At 53.2% G+C, this 27836-nt stretch overlaps 1 protein-coding gene across 2 annotated transcripts in view; it reads right to left on the reverse strand.

The window, feature by feature from the left end:
• The window catches only part of NEURL1B (neuralized E3 ubiquitin protein ligase 1B), a 34170-nt gene extending 8773 nt beyond the window's left edge, over positions 1-25397 (reverse strand). Inside the window, exons 1-4 of one of the 2 annotated variants that reach the window (XM_077757315.1) lie at positions 25265-25397; positions 15780-15969; positions 14999-15620; positions 5837-6887 (exon numbers count right to left, since the gene is read on the reverse strand). In XM_077757315.1, coding sequence (XP_077613441.1) covers positions 6151-6887; positions 14999-15377 — 1116 coding nt within the window. In that variant the 5' untranslated portion in view covers positions 15378-15620; positions 15780-15969; positions 25265-25397 and the 3' untranslated portion in view covers positions 5837-6150. Of the gene's footprint in view, positions 1-5836; positions 6888-14998; positions 15970-25264 lie in introns of those variants that run through there. The other variant, XM_077757316.1, reaches the window with a different exon arrangement.
• Between the last annotated feature and the right edge of the window lie 2439 nt (positions 25398-27836).

The raw sequence follows: 27836 nt of genomic DNA on the forward strand, positions 1-27836 counted from the left end.
AATGGAAACTACTGGACGTCTTTTGTGTGCTCATGGGGATAATCCCATGGAGAGGGAGAAAGAGAGGCTGGAGACAGGGACAAATGATAGGAGCCATGTCCCCAAAAGGCAGGAGGACACAGGAGCAGAGCTCCTTCAGCCCTGGCCACAGGAACGCAGGCAGCAGGGCAGGGGCGTTGGGGTTTAAGGAACACTGATGTGAATGCCAGGTCTGTGGGCCACTGAGCCCATGCTTTTCCGACCAAAGAAGACTGGACCAGGTGAGACCGATCTCTGTTGGACCCTGGCCAGTCCTGGAGGTGACCTCAGTTTCCATCTGCAATGTAAGGACCCTCAGCCCTGTCTCATAGGCCCGTGGGGAAAGTTAATGGCAGATCTGGGGAATAATAGTGTGCTTGGCATGGGCCTGGCACAGAGTAGGCCTTCAGGGGCCCCTAATAGGATAGGCCAGTGGCCACAGACTGGGAAAGGACAGTCCTTCAGGCCACTGTGCCAGGCACATGCCTTACTATTGGGGCAGGGAGGTGGGTGCTGGCCTGGACTATTTGGAAAGAAAATATTAACTGCAAAAGCCAATTACTTAATGCTGCTCCCCAGTGAGGCTCTGAATGTAGCCACTTGCAGCTGGCCCTCCCTGTGTGATGTGGGGTGCTCGCAGGTCTGTGCAGAGGCACCGCCTAGGGCCTTGAGCCCAACCCCCACCCCTGTCATGACCACTTATCAGCTGGACGACCTTAGGCAAGTCCCTGCCTCTCTCTGGGCCTCAGTTTCCTCACTTGAAGCATGGGGTGGTACATGATCTCTAGGCCCTGCACCTGGGTCCATAAATTCAAATCTTTGTCAAACACTTTGTTCATAACATTACTAAACAATAAACACCAACTCTAGCACCACCAACTGTTAGGTGGCCTTGGCCAAATTATCCATCCATGCTGATCAGCAAATGGGGGTGATGCTGTTTCCTGCCTCATAGTGTTCTTGGGAGGGCTGGAAGATAACACCCAGGAAAAGCTGGCATAGTGCCTGGCACATAGTAGGTACTACATTAACAAAGGGGCTCAAAGCTTTCAAGAGTAAATGGCTCCCCTCCAGGGCCTATACAGAGCTGTTGTTTCTGGTTGCATGGCATCTGACCCTCCCCTTCTGGGTCCAGCACCCAGCCTTTCTTCTGAGGGAACTGCCCCACACCCACCTCCCAGTTCCACAGCTGACCTTGTGGAGGAGGCCTTAACTTGGCCACTCAATCTCCTCCTCCCGGCCGTGGAGAGCAGTGACTCTAAACCTTGAACTTTAGCTAGACCTTTCAGGAAAGCAGCTCTCCTGCTGGGTTTGTTAATATGGTGGGACACGGTACTGGAGCTGCTGGTGGCCTCCCCCCGCCCTCCGACACCACCCCCGTCCCCAAAGGAGAGCACAGCTAAGGGTGATGCTAACAAAGACGATAGCAGGGTAAGAAATGAAGGCAGGTCAGTATTTCAGGTGCCATTCATCGAGGCCCTGCATGGAGCTGGGGTTACGGCAGGTGTTGCCTGCATTTCCAGTCACGAGACATTGTTTTTTCCTTAAGCAAGACTGAACCATTTTTTGCCACTTATAACCAAGATTTCTGACAACACAGCCTGCACTGCCATGGCTTGGACTGGTGTTATTTGGTCTGCCAAAGCCACCACTGGGCAGAGGAAGGACAAAGGGGCTATGACAGTGACCGCTCCTGAGGTGTCTAAAAGAGGGACAGAGCTGCCTCAGGACAGCGTGGGGCCTGAACCCCAGGACTCCAGGAAAGAGCTGCTCAGGGGAGCCGGGGAAGGGAGGGGGAAATCTGGCCCATCCTTCTCATGGGTCCAGGAACTACAAAATTCAACAGACAGTAATTTGCCTGGGCTCAGCCCCTTCTCGTTGGCTCAGAGGAGTAGAGAAATCATGGGTTCTCAGGATGGGACTGCCCCAGGATCCTGCAAGGCCATCCTGGTCTGTGCCCCGGAAAATGGTAAACCCTAGTGGCCACAGTGCAGCCCGTGGGAGAATGCACTGCAGTGTAGTTTACTTTTGTGTGTGTGTGTGTGGGGGGGGAGACTTGTGGCACCTAGCCCATCAGTGTGGAAGCTGCTAGGGAACAAGGGACAGACAGCTCCACAGCAGCATGTATAAATCTAACAATGGGGCAAGTGGAAAAAAAAAAAAGAGTAAGATTCTTAGTATAGTCCCATCCATATATGCATATGAAACTATACGTATTTTTTTTTTTTAAAGGTACACACATCCAAGGGCTTACACTAAACACCAGAGTGGTGGCTGCCTGGGCAGGGGATGGGGGTGAATGGGAGTATAGAGTGGCAGTTGGGGAAGTTGGGGATGAGGCAGAAAAGAGAAGGGGCTTTCAAGGTCCATGGATGACCCCATGCCTTGAACTGGCACATCTGAAGGACCCAGCTTGGCACCCAGCAGGGAGGAGGGACAGGCACCAGTGCAAAGGAGACTGTTGTGATCACGCCCAGAGCCTTAAGAAATCTAGCTGCCTGGAGGCCACTCCCAGAGGTTCCGATTGAACTGGTCTGGAGCAGCCTGGTAGGTGGGGCTTCCAGAGCTCCCCAGGGGATCACCATGTGCCGCCCCAGCTGAGAACCACTGAACTAAAGACATGGATGCACCTGGGTCCTAATCCTGCCTTTGCCACTCACAAGCCTGGTTTTCTTAGGCAAGTTACTTCCTTTCTCTGAGTCCTGAATTCTTTATCTAAATGGGGTGAAATCACCCTGTCTTGAGGAAAGAGTGAGAATTCAAGAGACAAGGCACACCAGGGTCTGGCCACATAGATGTAGCTTTCATTGCTNCACAGCCTTGCAGGAACAGGCTGGGCTAGGACCATAATTCCATCAAGTAAATGAAATATGTGAAGCCTATGAAGGCTTTTTATTTCTCAGACTTCACTTTAGCTCAAGTTCCAGGGCAAATAAAGGGTACCCCTACCTCACAAGACAGGGAGAATGCTTCACAGATGAGGGTTGCCAGATGAAATACGGGATGCCCGGGGACATTCAAATTTCAGAAAAACACATTCCTCTTAAAGTGTGTCCCAAATACTGCATGGGACATACTTGTACTAAAAAATTATTGTTCTCATATTCAAATGTAAGGAGTTGTCCTGTATTTTTATTTGTTCAAGCTGACAACCTTACTCAATGACCTTGTGTTTGTTAGTTTTCAGTCTGGTGGGGTCTGAGGTGAGGGGTCCCTATTTCTGGAGTTTTCCAGCCAACAGTCTCTAAGGGAATTATGGCCCCTACTTGTTCCTTGTGAGGAAAAGGGAATCAGAAGGTTCTGGATCACACAAACACTGGCCCCCTTGTATTTATCCACTCGGTTCCTTAGACACCACCATTAGAAAGCCCACTTCACCCGAGAATTGGGAGAGGGAGATCCCACTTATGGTGGAATTTCTGTCCTTCTGTTGCCTCCCTTCATGCTGGCAGCAGCAGGGCACCTGTCGCCTGAACCCCAGCCATAAATCATGGAAGCTTAGCCGTCTTATTTTTATTATAACTATTTTTTTCTGATCATGAACCATAGGCAACTTTGGTGGTGGTGGGGGGTGGATGGAGATCACCCATAATCCCTTTACCCAGATGTACCCAATGTCAATCTGCTCTCCCCACTAAGGAAACATTCAGCTTTGAGCACATGCCAGAAACATCCCTGTGATCTCCTATAACCTTCACAAAGAAAAATAACTTGACTTCCTTTTCTGATTGTAAAAGAACCATGAGCTCTACACACACACACACTTTTTTAAAGGTAATTAATAGAGGTAAAAAAAATGAAATCCACCTGGTGTCCCAGCACTCAGAGATAGAATTCCTTAGAATCTCACTTGTAAACCTGGCCCTGTGGCACTTGTCGACAGGTGCTTCCTGTCAGCCAACACATCTCAGGCACTGCCTGAAGATCAGGAGATAGGCTCAAGTCTACCATGTTACACCAGTGTTCCAGGGGGCGCTCTCCTTTTCCTCTAAGGGGCTTGAGGCATCCAAGGAGGCTCACTAACAGTTTGCTAAGTGAATAGGCAGATGGGGGAGGAGTCCCAAGACTCCTCACAGGTTTATTCGTATTCACCAAGTCATCAAAGGCTGCTTCCAGTGTGTATTTTCAAAAAACCCCAAGCCACTTACGTTGATGATAGGGTGGCTGGGATTTCTTGGCTGTTCCCTCAACACACAGGCTATGTGTGGGAGCAGGTGAATGAGGGGTGATTGTTTCCCTGCTCTGTAGGCATAAAGAGCTCTGAAAAAGAGTGGCGGGAGATCCAGGAGGCTTTAGAAATCTACATCTCCTGGAGGTGAATTGCAGGACCTTCCTTGGAAAAGAGTGTGGGGGCACATGGGTAAAATGCCCAGGTAAGGTCCCTGCTTACAGGGTGGTTAGCTATTCATAGTCTGGTCTGCATATGCCTGGAATTCAGATGTGTGCTTTCCCCTACATGCAAATCGGCAGAGATTTCTTAAGTATCTATTGTGTGCCAGGCACTGTACTGTACCCCTGTCATATATCATGTCACCCTGCCAACAATGCCATGAGGCGGGTGCTACCATGAACCTTTCTTACAGATGAAACTGAGGCACACAGAGGTTCAGTCACCTGGCCAAGCCCACACAGCTGGCACGTTGAGATCCAGGCATAGAACAGAGCTCTGTGTGATTCCCAACCCTTGCTGCTTCTTTTTTTTTTTTAAGGTTATTTATTTAGAGAGAAAGAGCGCTCATGCACACACAAGCAGATGAATAGCAGGCAGAGAGAATCCCAAGTAGGCTCCATGCTGTCAGCAGAGCCTGATGTAGGGTTTGATCTCACAAACCATGAGATCATGACCTGAGATGCATTCAAGAGTCAGACACAACCGGCTGAGCCACCCAGGCACCCCCCAACCCTATCCTCTTAATCATTCAGAAGGTCTGCCTCCTTCCTTCTTGGGAAGGAGGACACAGCCGGCATGCATGCATTTTCCCTCCTTGCCCGATGGTGGTGTGGGTGGAAGTGGTGGGCGAGGAGCCCAGGCCAGAGTTCTCCTTTAGGGGGCAAGGCAGGAAAGCCAGAAACAGCCCAAACATTCAGATATACCACCGTGGTACAACTATACCACGGAATCCTACTCGGCAATTAAAAAGGCACAAATTACCGATTTACACGGCAACAACAGAGATGAATCTCACAAATACTGTGCTGCAGTAGAAGCCAGGCAGAAATGCATATATACTGCATGATTCCATTTATATGAAGTTCCAGAATAAGTGCAACTAATCTATGGTGAAAAGCCAGAACACTGGCTGCTTCCAAGAGAGGGAACTTTCTTGGGTCATGGGCGGGTGTGTGAGCCTGTCAAAACTCAAACTTTAGATTTGTGCATTCACTGCAAGTCAGTGACACATAGAGCTATGTCCAGATTCTCTCAGAAAACTGATCTCCCTTTCCCGCCCCAGAAATCAAGGCTGGGCTGGCTCACGTGTAACCTGTGAGTTCAAGAGCTAAGGTCACAAATAGAAAGCAGGTCAGTGGTCTCCAGGGGCTGGAGGCAGGGGAGAATGAGGAATGACAGCTTAATGGATAGGACTCCCCTTGGGGTGATGAAAATGGTCTGGAACCAGAGGAGATGGCTACCAACTGAGTGCCACTGAATTGTACATTTTTAAATGGTTACTTTGACGTTATGTGACTTTTACATCATTTTAAAAGGAAAAAAGGAAAAAGAAAAGTCTCAAGGTAAGGGCTTCTACGCCCATGAATTCTCACCACCAGGATTTCAGCATTAGTGGCTGCCTCCACGGTGGACCTTGAGCCCCTTAGCAGTGAACGCTGTAGATATGTGAAGACTGGGCCATAAACCTGATTGCTGAGTAAGTGGATGTGTGAATGACTGAATGCATGAATGAGTGAGCAAATACATGTATAAGTGAGTGAATGACTGAGTGAGCAAATGAACAGGAGAGACAAGGAATTAGCAAAGGAACGGATAAGAAAATGAGTGCGTGAGGGAGCAAGTACATGATGAAGGAGTATGAATGAACCTGGACCAGGACATGGACTCTGGACCCAACCCGTGTGGGTTCCAGTCCTGGCTCTGCAACGCAAGTTATTTAACCTCTCCGTGCCTCAGTTTTCTCATCTGTAAAATGAGGATGGTGGGTTGTGGTAAAAAATAAAATTAAAATAAAATAAAATAAAATAACGCGTGAAAATGTGTAAACTGGTTAGAACAAGGCTTGGCAAAGGGAGCCCTTCGTGTTTGAGAATATGAAAGAAATCCACAGCCATGCACAGAGAATTACTGCTCGGTCCGGACCGTGACCTACCGAGGAGCTGCACCTCGTCGGTGATGCCGTAGACGTCGATGAGCGCCCAGAGCGGGCCGCCCACGGCCACACCGCAGTGGAAGAGCACCGGCTCGCCGTCGTTGACGCTGTAGAACACGCGGCCGTGACGGTCCGCCCAGTAGGCCAGCACGGTGTCGCGCAACGCCAGGTTCTCGGGCAGCGCCTTGGCCCAGTAGCCAGGCCGCGTGACAAGGTCAGGGCAGGCGTACTTGGGGATGTCCTGGGCGCTCATGAGCGATGGGTCGTGCGCCGTGAAGCCAAAGCGCAGCGCACCGCTCCAGCCGGGGCGCACTGCCACCAGGCGCAGCCGCACCTGCTCGTACAGTCGGATGGGCCGCTGAGTGAACGTGACGCCATTGCAGAAGCTGTTCCGCCGGGTGGCCCGCCGCGAGTGGCCATCTAGGCGTACGTTCTTGCCCTTGGCCTGCGCGTGGAAGCGCGGCGCTTCGCCCAGGACTGGGCGCCGCTCGGGCCCCGGGCCGCAGCACGGGCGGGTGGCCAGAAGGCGTGCCGGCGGACTCGGGTCTGCGGGAAGAGACGGGCAGCAGGGTTAGGGCCCCTCAGAACTTCACGGCCCCAATTCGACTTTCAATAATCATTTACATTTTAAAGTCTATCTTAATTAGGCTGGTAATTGATAAACTTTGGGAAGGTTCCAGCTACCCCCAGCCTGCCCACGACTATCACCACAATGTCGCTATACCCACCTCACCGATGAGCAAATTTAGGCTTAGGGTGTATGTGTGTAGTGAAAACCTTTTCAGAGCTGTTTCATTCCCAGTGGGGCCAACACTAACGAATGTGCCACAACCACCAGGCTAGGGTCAAATGACTTCTCCATCCCTGTCAAATCTTTGCAAATCTAGAAGCTTCCTCCAAGGGCCACTTTGGGGGCTGTGGAGTCCTTCCAAAGGCAACTGGGGTCTTAGGTTCTTGGGGGAGTGGTGGGAGTCTGACTACTTTCCTCTGTGGGAATTTTGTTCAAAAGCAAAAAGGCAGAATAGGCGACAGAAAGAAGGCAGTCTTGGATCAATCCCCTGACGCTGGAATGAAAGGCAGTGTAGAGTGCAGCCTGGAATCCCAGCTCCCTAAGCGCTTCCTAGCTGTGTGATCTGCACTAGACCTTGTCACTTCTTTTTTTTTTTTTAATTTTTTTTTTTAAATTTATTNCACTTCTTTAGCCTGTTCCTTTGCCTGTGAAATGGGGACATTGTTTAACCCACACAGCTGCTGAAAGATGAAGTTGAAGTTTCTAGAATACTGGCTGGCACAGTGTGATAATATCATGATACTGAGGCTCCAAACGAAACTCCAGCCAGGATTCTGTGACTTCCCCTCCCATTTACCCACAGAAAAGGAAGGCATTCTTTATAAACAAGGTTAGCTTTTCTAGAACATGCACCTTTCAAGATTCATTTCTAAGGGAAATTTGCCCAAAGAACCTGGAGGATCTTGGGAAGGTCTCTTTTCAAAAGAGCTGGTTGCTGGCCACAAACCCAGGTGGCTTAGTATTGAGGTGGGGGCTTCATCCCTCCCACCTGTCTTCCATCCCCAGGGCAGTTCCTGAGAGGATCTGGAAGCCTGGGAGGCGGCGGGGTGGGTAATTACTGCACGAGTCTCTGCCACTCATTCACAACAGCAGCTGAGTACAATTTTCATGGCAAGTGCTCATAAATTGCCGGCAAGCCCAGCAGCCCCAGCACCCAATGGCCTGTAGAGGTGGGAGGAGAATGGCCGTCTCTGGGAACGGGAGGCCGCTGCAGGGACCAGTCGTCCCGTACCCACCCACAGGCTTCACTGTGCTCTGGGCATCTTGCTGGGTGTTCATTAATACTGAGCCTAGTGGGAGTGAGGACTGGGGAAAATGAAGAGGGAGAGGCAATGATGAGGCAGGCAAGGCTGTGGCTCCCCTCCCCAAGCCTGTGGGGAGGGACCCCCCCACCCAGTCACGGAGGTAGAAAGACGTGCTGGGAAGCTGGAGGCCCCTCTCCAAACAGAAGCCACAGACCCCCAGAAGACAAAGAACAAGGCATGAAGCCAAGGTCCTGCATACGGGGAAAGAAAAAAACTTAAGAGACTTTAATTCATTTAACAAATGTTTAGTGAGCACCTCCTATGTGTCAGGCACCATTGCTAGGCACTGGAAATATGACAGTTACCAAGAGGGATAAGGTTCCCACTCTGATGGAATGGGCATTCTGGGGGGTTGGGGCAAAGGTGGGCAACAAGGAAAACTTACTCTTCNTGGGGAAGAAAGAAGCAGTAGCATTTCCACGAGGGCCTCTTTGATGAGTGACTTTTGAGCAGAGAGGAAGGGAGTGAGCCGTGAGGGTATCTCATTCCGGGCAGGAAGAGCATTCCAGCAACATAATGCAAAGACCCCGGGGTAGGAACGTGCTGGCGTGGCTGGGAAGCAGCAAGGAAGCCAGCTGGGATGGTGTGAGCATGTGGGGGAGGTGAGAGCAAGTGAGAGCAGAGCGGTAGCCACGAGGGGGTGGCAGGTGGGGAGGGGATCCGTGGTTGCCGCTTTAAATTGACTTCGTCTGAACAAGAGGGACATTGTTGGAGGTTCAGAGCAGAAACGTGAGCCTGCTAGGCTGCTGGGCAGAGAGGGGATTGCNGGCGGGCGGGGAAGCTGGGGCCTGGGGAGGACAAAGGCGACTGGATTATTCCAGGCAGAGATGATGATGGCTGAGATGGGGAGGTGGGGACGTACTTGTAAAGGCTGGCGAGAAGGGGTCAGATTCTGGATGTCTTGGAAGGTAGTAGAGTTTTGAGGTCTTAATGAGGAGAAACCTTCAATATACTTGCTTTGCATGTTGAAAACATATTCAATAAATAAGACCAGAAGGGGAAGCAGAAAGGTGGTAAAGAGGGAGAGGGAGATACCGAGGTTGGATCTGGGAGGGCAGGGGCTTTTCCAGCTCATCTTTGATCCGCACCCCTCCCCCCCCATGCTCAGCAAAGCCCTGGCACATTACCAGGCCCTTGCTAAATGCCAACTGTTGCCTCTATTCTGTTAGAGCTAGAGCAGGCCTCAGAAATCATCTCTGAGAAGCCCATCTTACAGGTGGGGAAATGGGCCCAAAGAGGGAGAGGGGTCTGCCAAGCTCAAGGTCAGTAGGGGTCTCGGCAGGCCACCTCTGATAAAGGAAACAACATCACACAGGTTACTTCTACCCAAGGAGGCTAAGGCGAGCCCTCTTTTGCTTATAAGCCAGGCTGGCTTGGGTTCTCGTATTTGCAATCCAAACTTCCTTGATTGATAGGAGTCCCTCGGTAACCTTGAGTGGGACATGAAGGAAAGGGAGCCGTGAAGGGCTTCCGGCAGAGCAGCGCAGCTAGGGAGGTGTCCCCCAGGCAGTGAGGAGGGTGGCCCCAGCGCCAGACTGTGGGTCCTCTCCGGGTCCACAAGGATGAGCGCAAGGGCCCACTGGAGAGCTACTTTGGAGGACACAGGTGAGACCAGGGAAATGCCCAGGTGTAAGCCACCCGGAGAGGCAGCCTGGGGACCCCGAGCCTGCGTTCTCCACGCGTGCGGTAGGCTCGTGTGAGCCACTCGGCTCCTCTAGGCTGCAGCTCCCTGCACTGCCCACAGGCCGAATTCTCCCCCACGGTCCCCCCAGCTGGCAAACTCCCCACGAACCATTCAGCAGGACCACAGCTCAAAAGCCCTTCGGAGCACCAAAGACCACAAGCCGCCGTTAAGTGATTGTTTTTCCTCTCTGTTTTTGTTTTTCGTCTGACATCACTTTGGTTTTCCCAGCCTTCTCTCTTAATCGGAGAGCTTCTTTACAAAACAGCTTGGGAGTCCTTAGGTAGATGATCTGTCGGAGTGGCCTAGGGATTGAAATGAACGCTGGCCTGGGGGACACACTGCTTTGTTACTACAACGGGAAGTTTCCTGTAAAACCAACTATCTGTTAGGATGAAATATAGTCAAGCAACCAGCGAGGTTTACAGACTTGTTGAGTCTTGGTCATATGATCCAGTTTCCTTCAGGGAGTGAGGGATACACAGTTTCTAGCCCCTTGAGGCCAGTGCCCTGATGTGAGGCAAAAAGACCGGACTGCAAAAGCGTCTAGAGGCTGCGTTACTTACACAAATAGAAGATGCTTAAGACGAAAGAACAATAATAGGCGATCTCCAAATCGTACACCAACATCTGCTGTTAGGTTGGCTGGGGGAAAGTGGCTTCCAGGAGAAACAGGAAAACGCCAGTGCGGACCCCAAGGGCCCTGCAGAACATCCCAGTTCAGAGCGGTCACCCGAGCACCTGAAGTTTATCACTTTAATTACCGCAGTAAACCCCACGGCCACATTACGGGAAGCTTGGCAGGGATGAGAAGAACCCCTCCCTTCTCCCTGCCTTCACACCCTAACTCCCACAGCATTTTTCATCCGCCCTGCCCGGCCCTTATCCACGTAAGGACCATTGACTGTGCCCTCCCTGCGTGCTGTGCCCTGTGCCAGATGTTTTCCATTTGGGCTTGTGGCTAATTCTCCAAATGAGTCTTCACCTGCAGAATTTTCTAGGCGAAAAACAAAGCTCCAGGCAGCGGGGACACTTCCCTTGGCTGCAAGAAGCAGTGTTGAGGTGTAAACCCAGCAATGTCTGACCCCAAGCTAGCGTTCCTTCCTCCTGTCCCAGCTTTCTTCTGTAAGCAGTGCAGAAGTACTGAGTTCTGAGTAGTACTGAGCACCTTTTCCACGTTCGTTGCAGTCAGAGCCCCCATCCCGTTTCGCTTCCTGCCTTCCCTTTTCTAACTCAGTGTTACATAAAGAGCATTTTCCCCACATGGCTCTCGAGCATTGCACAGTGCTTATGTTTCATGGCTGCAGAATATTCCATTGAGGGCCAAAATGTCCCCGACTGTTCCCCTCCTGGGGATCACTTCAGCTGTTACCCCAAATGGCTGAATCTGTGGGCACAGAGGTTCCTAGCTGCTGGTGCCAGGACCAGATTTGAATGGGCACACTGTCGCTGCTGAGAAACCCTTCTGCCAGGACGAGGCCCCCTGCCCCCTTCCTTCCACGGAAGGCTGAGTACCCGCCAGCTTGTGAGGGTGCCACTGCTGGCCAGCGAGCCCCCGCTTCTTCTGGCCAGAAATCAGACCCGGGGACTCGAAGGACAAGGCAGGGCAGAGGGAGTCTTCTGAGTGGGAGCCCAGGAGACCGCTGTAGCAGCCCATCCCGTGCGTAGGAGGGAGCAGGAAATGGTCCTGGCCCAGCCTCACAGTTGACCCAAGGCTGTTCCAGCCCCTCCAAGATCAGAGGGGAGGGTCTTGCTGGCGTTTCATCACGGAAGCAAGGCCTGGACTTTAAATGCATGGGCAGACATTTGGGTGTGGGTGGGCACTGAGGGGCTGTAGATGGTTAGGGAGGCTGGGACTCTATTCCTTTCTTTCTTTTTTTTTTTTTTTACATTTATTTTTGAGAAAGAGATAGAGAGTATGAACGGGGGAGGGGGCAGAGACAGAGGGCGACAGAATCTGAAGCAGGCTCCAGTCTCTGGAGCTGTCAGCACAAAGGCTGATGCGGGACTAGAACCCACGAACCGTGAGGTCATGACCTGAGCCAAAGTCGTATGCTTAACTGACTGAGCCACCCAGGTGCCCTGGATGGGACTCTATTCTGATTACATAAATGCTGCCACCACCTAGCCTTGGATGAGTCCTTCGGTGAGACAGTGGGGGACAGAAGAGCAGTTCTGGTGGTGGCTATGTGGTCCTCCTGCATCAGCGCTTTAGAACGCCCCTCGTGGGCTCTGAGTTCGAGCCTATGCTTTGTGGCTCAGTCGCCTCCCAGCGCTGCAGGTTTTCATCTGGAATGGTGTGTGGCCTCGGGTTGCTGAGGGGCCGTGGGAGCACAGAGAGAGCCCAGCACGAATCCCAACACACAGCAGATGATCGCTAAACATTCCTTTCCTTGCCGGTGGGAAGCAGCAGACACAACCCCTGGGTGAGCCCTCACCTCCAGCTCTCCCAGAGTTTTATTTTCTAACTCTCAGTTGGAGAGGTCATGAAAAAAGAACACAGGCTTGCAGTCAGACAGATCCTGGGTTTCAATCCTGTTCTGTCATTTCCCAGCTGTGTGACAGGAAGGTCCATGCTTGCTTTCTCTGGGTCTCCCCAAGCAGCCCTAGAGAACTGGGGCGAGTCCTGGCCGCCCTGCGGGACTGCTGTAAAGGCGTGGCGCCCAGGAGGTGGTCACTAAACACCCGGTCCCTCCAGCCACCTCCCTTCCTTCCTTTGACACGAAAAGGTTTCTGGCGGCCTCTGACCTCCGAGACCTCTACCTGGGGGTCTGGGGAAATACCGCCGGACACGTTTCTCCATGGCGGGCTAGTGGTGACCCTGGCCAGGAAAGGCCTCTTGAAATCCCCGGGGTCACCCTCCCCTGGTGTCCGAGGGCAGAGGCCCATCTTTAAGCCATCCCAGCGGCGTCCACAGTGTGCACTGGGTCCGCCCCCTGCTCGTTGCCCCAGCCCAGCCTCTCCATTGATCTAAAAGGAGCCCCAGCAAATGGCCTCTGCCGCCAGGAGGACGGCAGGAAGCAACACTCCGGCTTCTCTGGCCGCCGAGATGACAGCTTCCAGCGTGCTGGCGTACAACAGATGGCCTTCTGGCTGAAACTGTCAGCAGATTCCGCTCCGCAGGGAAAGGGAATCGCCAGCCGGGAGAGCGGTCTCTTCTGTACCCCGCCTTTCGCAAGCAGCCTTTTGCTGAGCCCCCGTTACGTGCCGGCACGTGCCTCTGTTTATTTCATTGGTTTTACCACCTTCACTTTCCAGAGGAGGAAAGGGAAGCCACCAGGCTGGGCCAGGCTTGGGCCCTCCCTCCCTCCCACAGCCCACCCCTTCTCCAGGGCAGTCCCCTGTGACCGTTGGGACTTGGCTCTTGTTAAGGGCGACAAAAGCTGTATGGGCCTCCATCCCCCCCAAAAACACCCACCCTCCGTGCACACAATTTGGCATGCAATTTCAGGGGCTTCCTGTACACACATGACCTCCAACCTCAGACCGAGTACCTCCAGCGACAAGTCTCTGGTTCAAGTGACATTTGGCCAGGTCCACAATTTAAACCCATGCTGTTGGCTGTCAGAGGCAACATGGTGCGTGAGTGCGTGTCAGCGTGTGATTTCGAGAGGGAAAGGCAAGGCTGGTATTTGGCAAGGCTTCCCTCCACCCAAGGCAGGGTGAGAATATCAGCCGTCTTTGGCAACAGGAAGTACCTTTGTCATTGGTGAGTTTGAAAGTGGACTAGAAAAAAAAAAAAAACCAGCCTCCCCTCACCTCTGCCAAATGGGGCAGTGACATGAGCCCAGGAGACAGACGCCGGTGTAATGGGACTTTGTTCTGTGTTTCAGAGGCTGGGAGGCCAGCGCCCAGGATGGAAGGGGGCCAGCTCACATGGGAAACCGCCACCCTGCTCCTCCCCTCCCTTCTTTGCAAATAAAACCCGGTCACCCCAGTGCAGCCGGGAAGGTCCCACACTCCTGTCAACAGCTGCAAGGAGGCTGGGGAGGGGAGGGAGGCCGGAGGTCAGGCGACACCACTGGTTGGGAGAAAAGCCCACTCCTTCCGGGCCTAACTGGCAGCCCTCTTCGCTGAAGTGGGCTCAGATGCGCCGAGTTCCCAGGAGCTGAGGTCATCCCAACTCCCCCTCGTGTGCTCAGTGGGGTCAAGATCTCCCAGTCCATTCTGACCCTCTCTGCTGGGCCTCTGCACTGGGGTCTCTTCCTGATAAACCGCCCCAGGAAACTCCGACCTTAGACGTGCCAGCTCCCACAGTTAGGGCCCAGAGTGGGGGATGTGCCCTCATTCTTTCCCAAGTACATCACTTCCTCCTTCATCTGACATTTATGGAGCATGCGCCCCATGCCAGGGCCTGCCCTGCTGCAGGGACACATGCACTGACAAGCCACCGTAGTCCCTGCCGTGCCCTGTAGCTGAGAGACCAGCAAGGGGACAGACAGACACAGACGCCAGGACAGCACGGGGTGGGTGGTAGGGAGGGCGGGGGCCACGGGGATACATCTCAGAGGAGCCACTCTGCAGACTGAGGCAGAAATGGCTGGGAGGATGAAGGGATAGGGAAGTGTGTTTGATGCAGAGGGAATAGCACAGGCAAAGGCCTGGAAGTGAGAAGGAGTGGAATGCACTTAAGGAACTATAAGGAGTGTAGAGCAGAAGGGAGCAGAGAGAGGCTGGAGGAGGGAGTCAGGGGCTGCATCACAAAAGGTCTTAAAGGCCCTGATGAGGGGGTTAAATTCTTCAGGGGACCACGGAAGTGTCTGGAGCTGGTAGGAAACCCCTAAGGATCCAACTTCTCTCCAAATAACTCCTTCTCTCCAAAGAAGGAGATTCAGGCCCAGTTTCTTCCCATAGAAACTTTCCCTGTGTCTCTTCCTGCCTATCAGAACGACCCAGCATAGCGGGAGTAAGAAAACAGCCTGGGTTTCAAATCTTGCTTCCAACTGCTGGGATGGTCTTGCCCCTTGGCACCTGCTCCTCCAGCCCCTGGCAGCTGCCTGCTGATAAGCTGGCTGAGTCTGCCAACTTTTCTCCTTCTCTGCCTTGAGGGCGGCCACTCCCCTGGCCCGGGCGGAGCCCAGAAGCCTGACTGCTCACTAACCTGCAGGGCCCCATCCTGACTTTGTGCGGTGGTAGATCCACGGGTCCTGCTTCTCAGGGCCAACGCCACGCTGGAGAAGGAGGACGCTCTCCTTGAACCACGCCGTCCTGGCTCCCGGAGCTGAAGGCATGTTCTTCGCCAGCCCCACTGCTGGGCAAGGTCTGCCGGCTCCGGGGGGGCGGGGAGCCCAGCTCTGGGGCAGGGAATGTGTGCCACGTGCTTGCCATGCGGCCCATCCACCCCTCACCGCCTCCTGCCAGGTGGCTTCCAGATGAGGAAACCGAGGCCCAGAGGGGCGCACATCCTTATGGAGGCCACCCAGCCTGTGAGGGCAGCGTCTGTTTCCAGATCTGGTCCTGCCTGATGCCAAAGGCTGCATCTTTCCTGGCTGATGCCTCACTCCACCCCAAGGTCTCTCACTTCCCTCTGGACAGGCCAGAAAAAAAAAAAAAGCTAGACTGTATGCAAGCAGCTTGAGCCACCTTCTGGGAAAGAAGTGTAGCGACGCCCTGGCTTGGTCTCAGGGAGGAAGGGGGGGGGAGGTGGTGGCTATCATCAATCAGCTTGTTTTGAGCTGCTCAAAGGCCACAGTTTGGCGGAACTTGAGATGAACAATAAGCATCTAAAAAAGGAAAGCGGGTGACTGATTACAGCAGGGCAGGGAGGGAGCCCCCGTGCCTGATGTCCCCAAGGCCTGCAAAAGGAATTGGGGGTGGGACCTGATCAGAGAGACAGACCTCCCAGGGGACGATGTGGAGACTGAAACTTGGCCTACACTCACCAGACCCCCTATGATCCTTCTGGGTGAGGTGACTGCCAGTGAGGCAGGGAGGCTCAGAGAGGTCGGGACAGCTGCCCAAGGCCACACAGCCAGACCGTGGTGGAGTTAGCATTTGAACCCATGCTAGCCTGGCTCACAAGGCTAGGAAGAAGATGCTGGGGCTGCTTCAGGCAAGGTGTAGAAGGCATCCCTGTGGAGAAGGAGCAGAGCACAGTGCCTGGTGCACAGTGGGTCCTCAACGAATGTTTCCTTCCCTGCCATGTTGGACTCTGAGGCTCACCAAGAAGTGACTCTGGAGTGTGCCCCTCCCACTCTGCTTCTTTGTCTGAAGATCCAGCTGCCACTTTTCCCTCCACCTCCTCCATCATGCTGACCATCCTACAAATCCCCGAGGGCTCACGGGAGGAGGTGGGTGAGGACTGAGGATACTGCAGGAAGCCTGCATGGTTCCAGAAAACAGCTGGGTCAGGATTCCACTCAGATGGGAATTCAAAATCTATGGGTGCCCTTGGCCGTTACACAGAATTGCTTCTCTAGCCAACCAGTGGGTGCTTCAGTGATCTGTCAGAGGGACCTGAGCGGGGCAGGACTATTGGACTATTGTTCCTGTTGTCTATTCTCCCTCCCCGCTCCCCCAGCCCAGTCAATTTCAGGAATGCAGACTCCTTTCCCTTCAAGGAGACTCCCCACAAGGAGACTTGTGCTGGGCTCAGACTTCTCACGCAGTTTCCTATTTATACCTCGTTGCCAGCCTATGAGGGAGGTAGCATCATTATCCCCATTTTGTTTTTAAAAATGTTTTAATGTTTTTTATTTAGTTTTGAGACAGAGACAGCGAGTGAGCGGGGGAGGGGCAGAGGGAGAGGGAGACACAGAATCCGAAGACCGGCTTCAGGCTCTGATCTGTCAGCACAGAGCCCGACGCGGGGCTCAAACTCACAAGCAGTGAGATCATGACGTGAGCCGAAGTCGGACACCCAACTGACTGAGCCGCCCAGGCGCCCCTTCGTTATCCCACCTTAAAGCTGAGGAAATGGAGGCTCAGAGAGGGAAATGACTTGCCCAGGGTGACACAGGTTAGGTGAATAGAACTGTTTGAACTCAGGACTGCCTCTAAAACCAGCGCTCTTTGCACCACCTCTCTTGGGATTCCAGTCAAAGACCTCGAATGTAATTGCTGTGTGACCCTGCACTCTGGTCCCCGGGGTCCCCATCTGCCAAGTAGGAAGTAGGCTCCAAGCACTCTCTGGTCCTAGCAACAGTCCCTGGGAGACTTATCTACAGGGATGAAGGTCTGGGCCATCCTCAGAGTGAGGGAAATTCCGCTCTCCGTCTCCTGACCTTGAATCGCCCCCAAACCTTGAGGGGAGGGAAAGGGAAGCTCTTGTGTGAAGTGGAAAGTTACCAAGCAGACCCAACTCTGGAGACACAGGGGATGGCATGTGCCCACCTATCTCTTAAATCCGTGATCCTTGGGGGGAAGAGGAAAGAAAACGGGTTCCCAAGGGATAGAATTGTAATGTAAACAATGTGTAATGTTGCGGACGTAAACAGAATACACTTGTTAATAGCTGCGGGCATCCTGCCAAGTGCCAATCCTGCCCCAGATACCCCCACCTCACCCATTTCCCCAAATGGCTTACTCATAAAAGAACTTTCTCCCCACCGCCCAGAGGTGAGGCCAGAGGCCAGCTGAGCCCCGGTAGTAGGAATGAAGAGAGACAAACAAGGGTGAGCTGGGACTGGTGTCCAAGGACAGCGGTCCTGAACCCCGCTCAGAAATACCTGTCACTGAGTCTGCAAACATGCTGAGGCTGGGAGACTAGGGGGAGCGAAGAGACCCAGGCGAGGGCAGGTGGCTTCGTCTGTCTGTGCCTCAGCTCCTGAACTATAAAATGGGCCGAAGACCTTCCAACCGCAGAACTGTTAGGAGGATTGTGTGTGTATATATATATATATATATATATATATACACATGTGTATACATATATATACATGTATATATGTATACACATGTATATATGTGTACACATGTGTATACATGTATATATGTGTGTACACATGTGTATACATGTATATATGTATACATGTGTGTATATATATATGAAAGATTGTGAAGGGCTCTGCAGGCATTCAGCAGGTGAACAGTGGATTGCACACCCCATCAGACCCCAGGTCAAAAGGCACCTTAATGAACGATTCATCCCGGACCCACGTGATGCTCCGTTGTCTCTACAATGTCCATCTCAAGTCCCAGGTGGGCTGAACACAGTGCCACTCCAGCAAAGGCACTTGTTCCCCACTGCCCTCATTCCACCTGCAGACTCTTTCCACAGTTAGAAAGTTCTTCCTTTGACTGAGCTGATACCTGCCTCCACATGATGTCCACATACCAGTCATGTCTACATTTGGTCCACAGTGCCCTTCCCCATCAGGTCTGCTCTCTGACCTCAGGCTATGTTGCTAGGGATTCTTCGCTCTGCCGGAGATGACATCGCCCTTGTTTTGTTGTTTAGAAAGCCCTCAGGACGTCACCTGTCCCCTGACCTGCTTTGAAAGGGGGTTGGAGTTCTACACATCAGACTTGAGGGAATATCAGCTGGGGTCATCTCCGTGAACCCTCAGGCCACCTGGACGCCGTCCCCACCCTGCCATGCCTAGAGGCAGGTTGTGAGACAGACAACTAAAGAAGTAGGTGAAGAACTAAAAACTAGCCTGTCGGGATTTCTAAACACTTAACAGATTTCTGCTCCAGACTCTGAAGGCTTCCAGTGCAAATGTGAGCCGCCTCCCACTTGACCCCCACCCTGACTCTGCAGTCAACCCTCTAGCAGGAATCCTGTCCAACTACCCTAGCTGTGTGCCTTTGGGCAAGTTATTTCCCTCTCTGTTCTCTCAACAGTTAGAAGGGACTAGCAATAATAGCTCTCTCATGGGGCTTGTTCTGAGCGTCCCATGCAGGTACCTATGTAGAACAGCGCCTAGCACAGACTGGCTGCGTGGGACAAGTTAGCGGTTACTATTCTCCTGGGTCTGTCTCCCTCAGGAGCAGTGGGCCCGGCATAGGGCAGGGGCTTGTTTTCCCAGCGAACACACAATCCTAACAGGCACCCCATGTAAGCACTTACTTTCTGCCACCCGTTTTGCATGCCTGCGAGTAACCTCATTACCGGCAGAAGAGGGAACTGCGGTGTGCAGAGGTTAGCTTGCTTGTCCAGCTAATAAGGGGCTAAGGCTAAGACTCGAGCACGAAGGACCTCAGCCTGTGCTGTTACCAACTGTGCTAAGGATGACCGCGCAGCAGGGAGACCGGGCTGCTTGCTCCTCACCCGCAGGAGGGTGCGGGACGACAAAGGGCTTGCACCCTAGCCCGGTGCCCTTGCTGACTGAAAGGGGAGGGTGCTGCCTCTGGGCGGGAAGGCCCTCGAATAGCTGGACTCAGGGGAAAGGGTGTGGGTGCACCGTGACCCCTGCCAATGGCAGGTGGGGGTGGCCGACTGCAGGCTGGTTTTTACCAGGCAGAAACATCAGGAGCCTAAGCCTGGAGGAAGGGGTACGGAGCTCAAATTCACCCTCCTCCGGGGCAGGATTCCCAGAGGCCGCCTTTTGAGTCTCCAGGCCCGGGGTGAGGTAGGGAGGGATGAGGGGATGGACCTTTCCCATGGGCAGCTTCATTCTGGGCGCTGCGGACTCAAGTAGTTCATCTTCCTGGGACACAGAAGATAAGAAGATGCACCTGCAGGCAGGGCAGCTTGCGAGGGGTGGAGTTCAGGATGGGGACAAAGGGCAGCCGCCCCAAGGGGCCTCAGGGTGCAGGGCCCCTTGGTGATGGAGGAGAAGGGGCTCTGGAGCTGGGTAGCCCTGTGGTCAGATTCCACTCTTCCACCTCCTGGCTGCCTGTCCCAAGGAAGGTCTCGTTTCTCCTCTGAGCTCAGTTTCCTCATCTGCGAAATGGGAGACTACTTTTGGAAGGCTGATCCCGACCATTTAAATAGGATGAAATAGATAAAGGGTTTGGTGTGGGGCAAGCATGCTGAAGCTCAGACCACTCTCCGATAGCTCAGGGGGCGCTTACTACCTACAGGGCTGTGCCCGGGCCTCCTTCCTTCCCCCTCGCTGCCTGAAGCACACACCTGGCTTCTGGGCTTCTATTTCGAGCCCTCACAGAGCACCACTAAACACAGAAAACGCTTTGGTCCAAAAGAGGGCAGAGCTGACTCTCGTCTGTAGGGAAGATTAAACAGTCCTTCCAGCCAAGCCCAGTGAAAACGCCATGCCCCTGCTGGCAAACTGGGCCTGTCACGCTGGCAGGGAGGGTGGCAGCTCAGAAATCTAAGCCTCCTGACTTCAGGCTGGCCTGCAAGAAACCATCACCTCCTCTGACATGGCCTCTGTCCACCACTAACCCCGCATACCACCCCCAGCTTGCCCTGGGAACCCCAGGATGCCACAGCTCCCCACAGATGCCCTCCTCTCCCTCCACTCAGGCCTCTGTCTTAAACAGTTTTTCTCCTTTCCTTCCCCTGGCTAACTTCTCTGCTTTCTGGTCTCCCTGGACAGCACCTCCTCCAGGAAGCCTTCCTGCTTCCTGTTCTGGGCTCTCATGGCTCCCAGGGTCCCCCTCCCCCACTTTACTGTGACTGCCCTGTCCTTGTTGGTCTTTCCCACTAGACCTTGAGTCCCTAAATCCAAACTGTGACCCCAGGCTCAGCACAGAGCCCAGCCTGGAGGTCTAGTGAACAAACTGAAAATGGCAAAATGCAACCTGCCAAGAAGATTCTTCTCATGGGAAATGTGGCGTCCCGAACAGAGCTGGAGAAGGCTTAGGAACTGCTGCTGTCCGTACGCTTGAAAGGGACGCCTCCCAATCCAGCCCCTGGGTTCAAGGCTCGTGATCACCTGGGGCAGGGTTTTCAAGGCAGGAAGTGAAGGGCAACGATAACCATGATCGCCAAAGCCTCGGGCATTGTGCCAAGACCACCTGCCCTAGTCCATTTAATTATCGACAATTCCGAGGGACCCGCCCCTAGAGTCCCCATTTCACAGTGAGCAAACTGAGGCACAGAGAGAGACCTCGCCTGAAGTCACTCCCCTGAGAAGTGGCTGAGCTGAGATTTGAAACCGGGCAGGCTGACTCCAAGATCTGTGTCCTGGACCCAGCACAGATCTCCCACTGCTGTAGACCAGCGAATGGTCTTATCACAACTCCTAACCGCTGGAGCCCACGGGGCCCAACACACACACACACACGTGCACACACAACTGAATCAAAGTCTATGAAGCCAAAATACTCCTTACTACCTCAATGCGCTTGGTAGTTTATTTTTTATTCTATTCTACATTGTTAAAGATTTTTTAAAACGCTGGTCAGATGTGACCCCCAGGAGACAGACCACCTTATTTGGGGCACTGGGCACCCACCCCTCCCTCTCCGAGGCACAGGGTAGCAACACCTAGTGCGCTACAACCAGCCACTTGTCCTATTGTGTTAGTGTGGCCTGTTCCTCTTTCACTAGAGGCCGGCTCCGTGGGGGACCTCCAGGGGCCGTCCGTCCCACTCAAGCTGGAACCCCAGGGCCTGGGACATGACAGGTGCCTAACAGATGTCCGCTAAGCCAGTGAAGGTGCACACTCAGGAAGATGCAGAGCAGGACAGACCCAGAGTCCCTCCAGCCTGGGCACATGGTACTTAAGGAGAGATGTTGCCTCCCTGTAAAATGGGGTAACTGTAGCCCCTCTAAAGGGCTGTTACAGGGTCTAAAATAGATAATGTGGGCGAAGGCCCTGACTCAGAGCTTGGCACAGAACAAGGTCAACACACGTCCCTCACTCCAGGCTCCAGGATGCCTAACTATTGAACTAACACTAAAAAGGGCCATGGACTTGGTCAAGCATGGACCAACTTAATGATTAAACCCAACTGGCAGTTTGAATTCAGTCTCTTCTCCAACCAGAACTATGAGTGAGCTCCAGAGGCGCGCTGAAGGAGGGGCTGCAATGAACTGGTGGGAGAAGAAGGTGGGAGAGTCCCCCGCCACCCTGGAATTGTAGCCTCCCCTCGCCCCACTCGTTTATACTTTTATTATTTTTCTTTACAAAACCAAGATTAAGGGAAGCAGAGTCCAGAGAAAAGGGCCATGTGGTATTAGGAAGAAGACCGACCTGGGTCTTCTAAACCCAGCTTTGCCCCTGGCTAACTGTGTGAGTTGCATCCAGTGCTGGTAACCTCTCTGCCTCAGTCTCCTCATCTATAAAATGGAGAAGCAGGGCATCTTACTTTGCAGTGCTGAATGCGCAGTGCACACAGTAGGAACTTAGCAAATGTGAATTCCCTTCTTGATTCCTGGACAATTCTATTTCTAGGGCATTCATCTGAACATGCCCTTTGTGAAGACTAGCAAGGGGCTTCCCTACAGCAATCATAAAAGGACCTTCCCTTTCTTCGGCATGTCATCGTGGCACACCACAATCATATTCACGTTGGGGCCCCAACAAAGGTTATCTGAACCATGGGTTGAGGTGATCCTGCATGTCAGAGGAAGAATGCAGCCCTTTGGGTCTAAAGAAACCTGGATTCCAGTCCTGGTTCTACCAACTGGATGAGCCATGTGAACTGGGATGAGTCATTTTCTCCCCCTGAGCCTTAGTTTCCTTATCTGTAGATGGAGATGATGATCTCCACCTTGCAGGGCTGTTGCAAGAATTAAATTCATAGATTCGCTCAACAGCTATTTACCGAACGGCTATGCACTAGCCACTGCTCCGGGTGCTGAATGTACGGCAGTACGTAAGCCAGACAAAACCCTCCCTGGGGAGACAGATGATTAAACAGCTACCTCCACATTGAGTGTGGCACATGGCGATCATGCCGTGTAGAAACACAAAGTGGGGGGAAGTGAGCGGGGGCACGCTGGGGGCGGGGGCAATGCCGGGACCCACAAAAAGCAGCAAGGGGGAAACCACGTGGAGAGCCGGGGGAAGGAGCCTCCAGGCAGAAGGCGCGGCAAGTGCAGGAGCCTTAAGGAGGAGCATGCTTGGCATGGAATCCAGGTGCTTAGCAAATGCCAGCTCTCTATTTCAAGTCCCCTAGAAGGAACCCCACGCATGTGTCCTTTTCCTGAGAAAGAAAGCACAAGGATTTCTACAGGGCAAGATTGCGCCAAGCGTTCTTTCAGCCTAGGATGCAGGCAGCATGTAAGCCTTACCACCGGCTTCTGAGCCCCTGCCAGCTGCCAGGCTCTGGGTTGGGCAACCAGGAGATGCACGATAACCCAGGCATGGTTTCTGTCCTCGGGTGGCCTCCAGGCAAGTTGTGGGGAGGGGCGACGGCAATGCAGTGTGGTCAGGTGTACAAGCAGAGACGCGAGACGGCATCTAAGAAGCCTCGCAAAGGGTGGGATTGGGTGTGGGTGTTCAAGGAGGGCTTCCTGGATGAGGCGACGACCAAGCTGAATTTTAGGAGCTGGACCAGCCAAGAAGGGATATTCCAAGAGTGGGGAGCAGCATGTACGGATCACAGAGTTGTAAAGAATGGCCCGGTGTGTGTGAGAAACTAATTACAGAACAGGTTGGAAAACGATTAATGGCCCTTCACATTCTTGGCACCAGCAGCCTGATGTGTCTCAGGAATTCCATTTCTAGCCCCTTCCTCAAGCTCCGTGCAAGCATCAGCCCCAGTGGAGAGTTTTAATTTTTCCACACTTGGCTACTGCAGCAGGTAACAACCGTAACCCCCCAGCTCCTTGCCCAGTGTGGCCCAGTCCACAGAGCAAGAGCTCAGTGGGATGGAGAATATATAAATCTCAAGCTATTTTTAGCCTGCCTGGCTGTGTCTGTCCCTTCACCCACCCTAAAGCTGACCCACAGGTGGCACAATGGTTTTTTTTTTTTTTTACTAGAATAGCATCAGTATTTTTTTAAATTAAATCCTACAGAGGGGCCCATGATGCAGCCAGGTGTCATCGTGGCCAGCAGAATATCTGCTGCCACATTTGTCAGCATCCCTGGGTACCTCCAGACTAGGTGGGTGGGCTCTTCCATCCCCTTCCAGCCAATATCCCTACTCCTAGGAGATGGAGGCCACCCGCCAGTAAGTGGACCTGGGTTCAAATCCCACCTCTGCCTCTTGCTAGCTAACGACCCTCTGCTGGTGACTTCACTGTCTGAAATTACAGAGGTTTTGAGCGCAGTGGCCCTAAAGCTGTCCAGAAGCTTATAAAGTAGGAGTTGGCTCTTCTTCCATAAAGCAGCCTTGGGAATCCCAACCACAGCATCACCCATTTCGGTCCCCTCCAGGAAACGAAACAATTATTTTTTGATATAAAGCCTGGGGGGGGGGGGGGATGCTACATGGGAGTGTTAGAGCACAGACCAGTGTGAGGTTTCTGCTCCTAAAACCTCACACTAAATTTGCCCCACAGCCAGCCAGCCAGCCGATTTGCTACCCCACTGAGCTGGGCCTTTGTACTTTAAAAATACACACATCTCCCACTTTCTGCCTAAAGGATGCTACCAATGCCCAGCCTTAAGCCAGAATAAAGACTCTTTCTGAAGACCTGGGGTGTGGGGGATGGCAAGGGAAGCAGACACGGGTCAATCCAGATAACCGCCTATTAGCGGTATGACCTTGGGTGAGTCATTTCTCCTCCAATGAGCCTCAATTTCCTTATTTGTAAATTTGGGATAAACATCTTTATAATGAAAAGCTACTTTGTGTGCTGAGCTGGGGTACGCAAAGCGCTGGACACAGAGCCCCTGGCATAGTGGTCTGCTCCCTAAATTACCAGGTATTCTCTAGTAAGGCCTCCTCTGCTCCCCAACTCCCACCCTCGCACCCCACCCCCATCCCCTTACTCTGGCCCCGGAAATTCTAGGGTGATGTTAACTAGGGGGCGATGCGCTCTGCAGCGGTGACTCTGAGGGACTAGAGAGCCCCCAGCTGAGCGGACACCAGAGGGGGGCGCAGCCGGGGTGCGCGTGGGAACGTGGCCAAACCAAGGCAGCTTGTGCCGCGGGGGCGCTGGCGGCTGGAAATTGGGGTACCTCTGCAAGCGCCCCCCACTTTCAGCAGCTGCAGCCTCGGCACAACGGCTGGCTTCTGGCCGTCGGAAGCCCTGGGGAGCCCTACTCCAGTCACTCCCCCCCCAGGGAGCCCCGGGCTCCCTCCTCCTCAGCGCCCTCGGGCTGAAACAAAGGCGAGGGGGCGCGCGGCATCGCCCCAGCGGCCCCCTTGCGCAGCCGGCCAAGCAGGGCGAACGAGGACTGGGGTCCCCAAGGTAACCAGGACGCGGTACCGGTCCTCCCGGAGCGCAGAACCCAGCCGAGGGGCGTGCGCTTAGCCGGGCTCCGGGAGGCACCAAAGGCTCCGGTCCGCTGCGCGCCGAGGGCTCCAAGGGGTGGGGTGGCTCTCCGGAAGTCACCCAGCGGGTCTCCTAGGGAGAAGAGAACCCCAGCGCCCGCCTCCCGGGCAGGGCTCCCCGGCGTACCTGGCAGGGTCCGGTGCACCGTGTTGCCCATCGCTGCGTCGGGGCCCTGCGCCGGCGGCGGCGCGCTCGGGGCGCACGGAGCCTAATAACGCGGTGGGCCTGGCACCCGGGCCGGGGTCGGGCTCCGGGGCAGCCCGGCNCCGCTCCCGCGCCCTGGGCGGGAAGACGCGCTGGCAGCCGGGTGCCTTCGGGGTGCCAGGCTCGTCATCGGGCTGGCCTTTGGCTCATTTATTCCAACGCTTAGAAAAGGCCTAGTGTATACCAGGCCCCTTCCATGCGCCGGGCCGTAGGGAGTCAAGCTCTCACCCTGGCGGTGCACTAATGCGGGGTGCGGGGGGTGGGGAAGTACACGCAGGCAGGAGGTCGCTTAAGGCAGTGTAAAGGTAATCCAGTTAGGGTGACTGCGGTGGGGGTAGGGTCACAGACCTACAAATAAGAGAAACCTAGGCAGTATCCAAAGGTTGGGAGGAGGGAACATATTAGAATACTTAGTAAGTACATGCCAGGCACCGTGCTGGGCACTATAGATAGAAACAAGGCATGCACACGGTGAAAACAGAAATAACAAGCAACTCAGATCTCACAATATGATGATCAGAGTCGGCAGGAAAATAAGATAACAGTGATATTGTAACTTTGTTTGAGGGGCTCAGGGAACCTAGGGGCATGCTAGCTCCATCTGATGAAGCAGCAAGGATTCAGCCATGGGAAGAGCTGGGGAGAGTGTTCTTGGCCGAGGGAGTAACAGGCAGTTCTCATTCATTCATTCATTCATTCACTCCACAGGTATTTTCTGAGCAGATCTCCTTTGTAAGAACCCAGACCAAACTCAATGGGAAGTGAAGCCTGCTAGTTCCTGCCATCATTGGGCTCCACTTTGCAGACCGGAACACTGAGGCTCAGGAGGTGCACTGACTTCCCCAAGAAAACCCAATTCTAAACCAGGTTTTTGTTTGTTGTTGTTGTTTTTTCTCCCCAGCTCTACTTTCCATGCTCTCGTATCCTTTATGAAATATGTATTATTATCCCCACTTCACAGATAGGCAAACTGAGCCTCACGGAACAGAAAAGAGGTGCCCCAAATCTCCCAGCTGGCGAGGGGCAAAGCTGGCCTGGAGCTATGTGAATGAAATGGTATCCAGGAAAGAGCCTCCTGGACCCTGTTTCTCCAGTGCCTACTGCCTAGGGTTCTCCTCCTTCTAGTTAGCTCAAAGCCTCCACCTCTGGGAAGCCTTCTCTGTACCCCACCCACATTGACTCATATATGTCCGAACATAAGGATGCCTTATATTTGACTTACTAGTTTCTCATATTACAGGTGCTCTCTCAGTTACTTAATTTTTAGACACAAGTCCTGTGCCGGAAAGGTACATTAGTTCAAAACACCCTCAATCCATGCGGGTTTGGGATGCTTATAGAGGTCAGCTTTATTATAAAAGGAGTCAAGCAAATGTTACTCATATAAAGCAGTGCTGTGCAAAGGGGACTTTGTGACTATAAAGGGAAGGTCACAAAGGGTAACTGTTAGGGAGGTTGGTGTAAACAGACCTTTTCTAGGTACTTTCAGAGCATCCAGCTAAGAGGCTGTGTTGTGCAGACCACGAATGCATAGCTACGGCAGATGAAGCCTCAGGTGCCCTAATGTTGTGCAGATGGTGCCTGTGGAGGGGACACAGTGTCCAGTGGCCACTGATATGTGAATCTAAAAGGGCTATGTTTTAGCATCTTGGTCCCTGTGAATGAGATGTGCTGTGGAAAGCTTAAAAAGCACTCTCCCCCCGCCCCCCGCCCCCCGCACACACCAGGTGGATGGGGACACTGACATCAAAGCCACACATAAAGAATCTGAACCAAATAGCTTCTTGATATTTGAGAGTGGACAAAAGCCGTCTTTCCAAATTAATATTACATGTAACAATTATTGAAAATACGTATTTCGCACTAAAAAACTAATTATTGCAAGTAGACGTGTATTTCATCTCCACTCTTTAAAGTTTATATTGTTCACCTTTATTGCTCATCTTCTCACTGGCGGAAGAGGGGTTGCCCCTCACCTTTATTTGGGTTCCCTTATATTTGAATAAACTGGCTGCAGAGATGCATTGCCATGAACTGGGAGAAGAAAGGGAAGAAGAAGGGAAGGAAAGGAGGGAGGAAGGGGGAGGAAAGAGCTGGAAAGGAATGAGAATTAGTGGATAGTAGCCCTGGACTCTGGCATGATCCATAGTGGTATGTGTGGGGAGAAACAGACAAAATAGGGATGCATTAACAGAAGTTGTAGTCTTTACAACAGAGGAGGGGCTTGCTGCTCCAGCTCATGCTGCTTAGACCATTTGAGGAGAAGGTGCTTTGACTCTGAGCACCAGACTTGAGTGGCAAGGCAAAGCTGATCCACAAAGATGGGGATGGTGGCTTTATAAGGGAGAGAGATCCCTGTCACAGGAGGTGTGCAAAAGGAAGCAGGGGTTAGGGGAGCGTCCGTGGGCCTAGGGAGCAGCCTCTGGCCATAACCTCTCCTGGCTTTGAATTTCATGCCCCCCCTCAACCCTCTCCCTTAACCATGCCCAGAATC

Source organism: Crocuta crocuta, unplaced genomic scaffold, assembly GCF_008692635.1.
Source record: "Crocuta crocuta isolate KB4526 unplaced genomic scaffold, BGI_CrCroc_1.0 scaffold131, whole genome shotgun sequence".
NCBI classification, from domain to species: domain Eukaryota; kingdom Metazoa; phylum Chordata; class Mammalia; order Carnivora; family Hyaenidae; genus Crocuta; species Crocuta crocuta.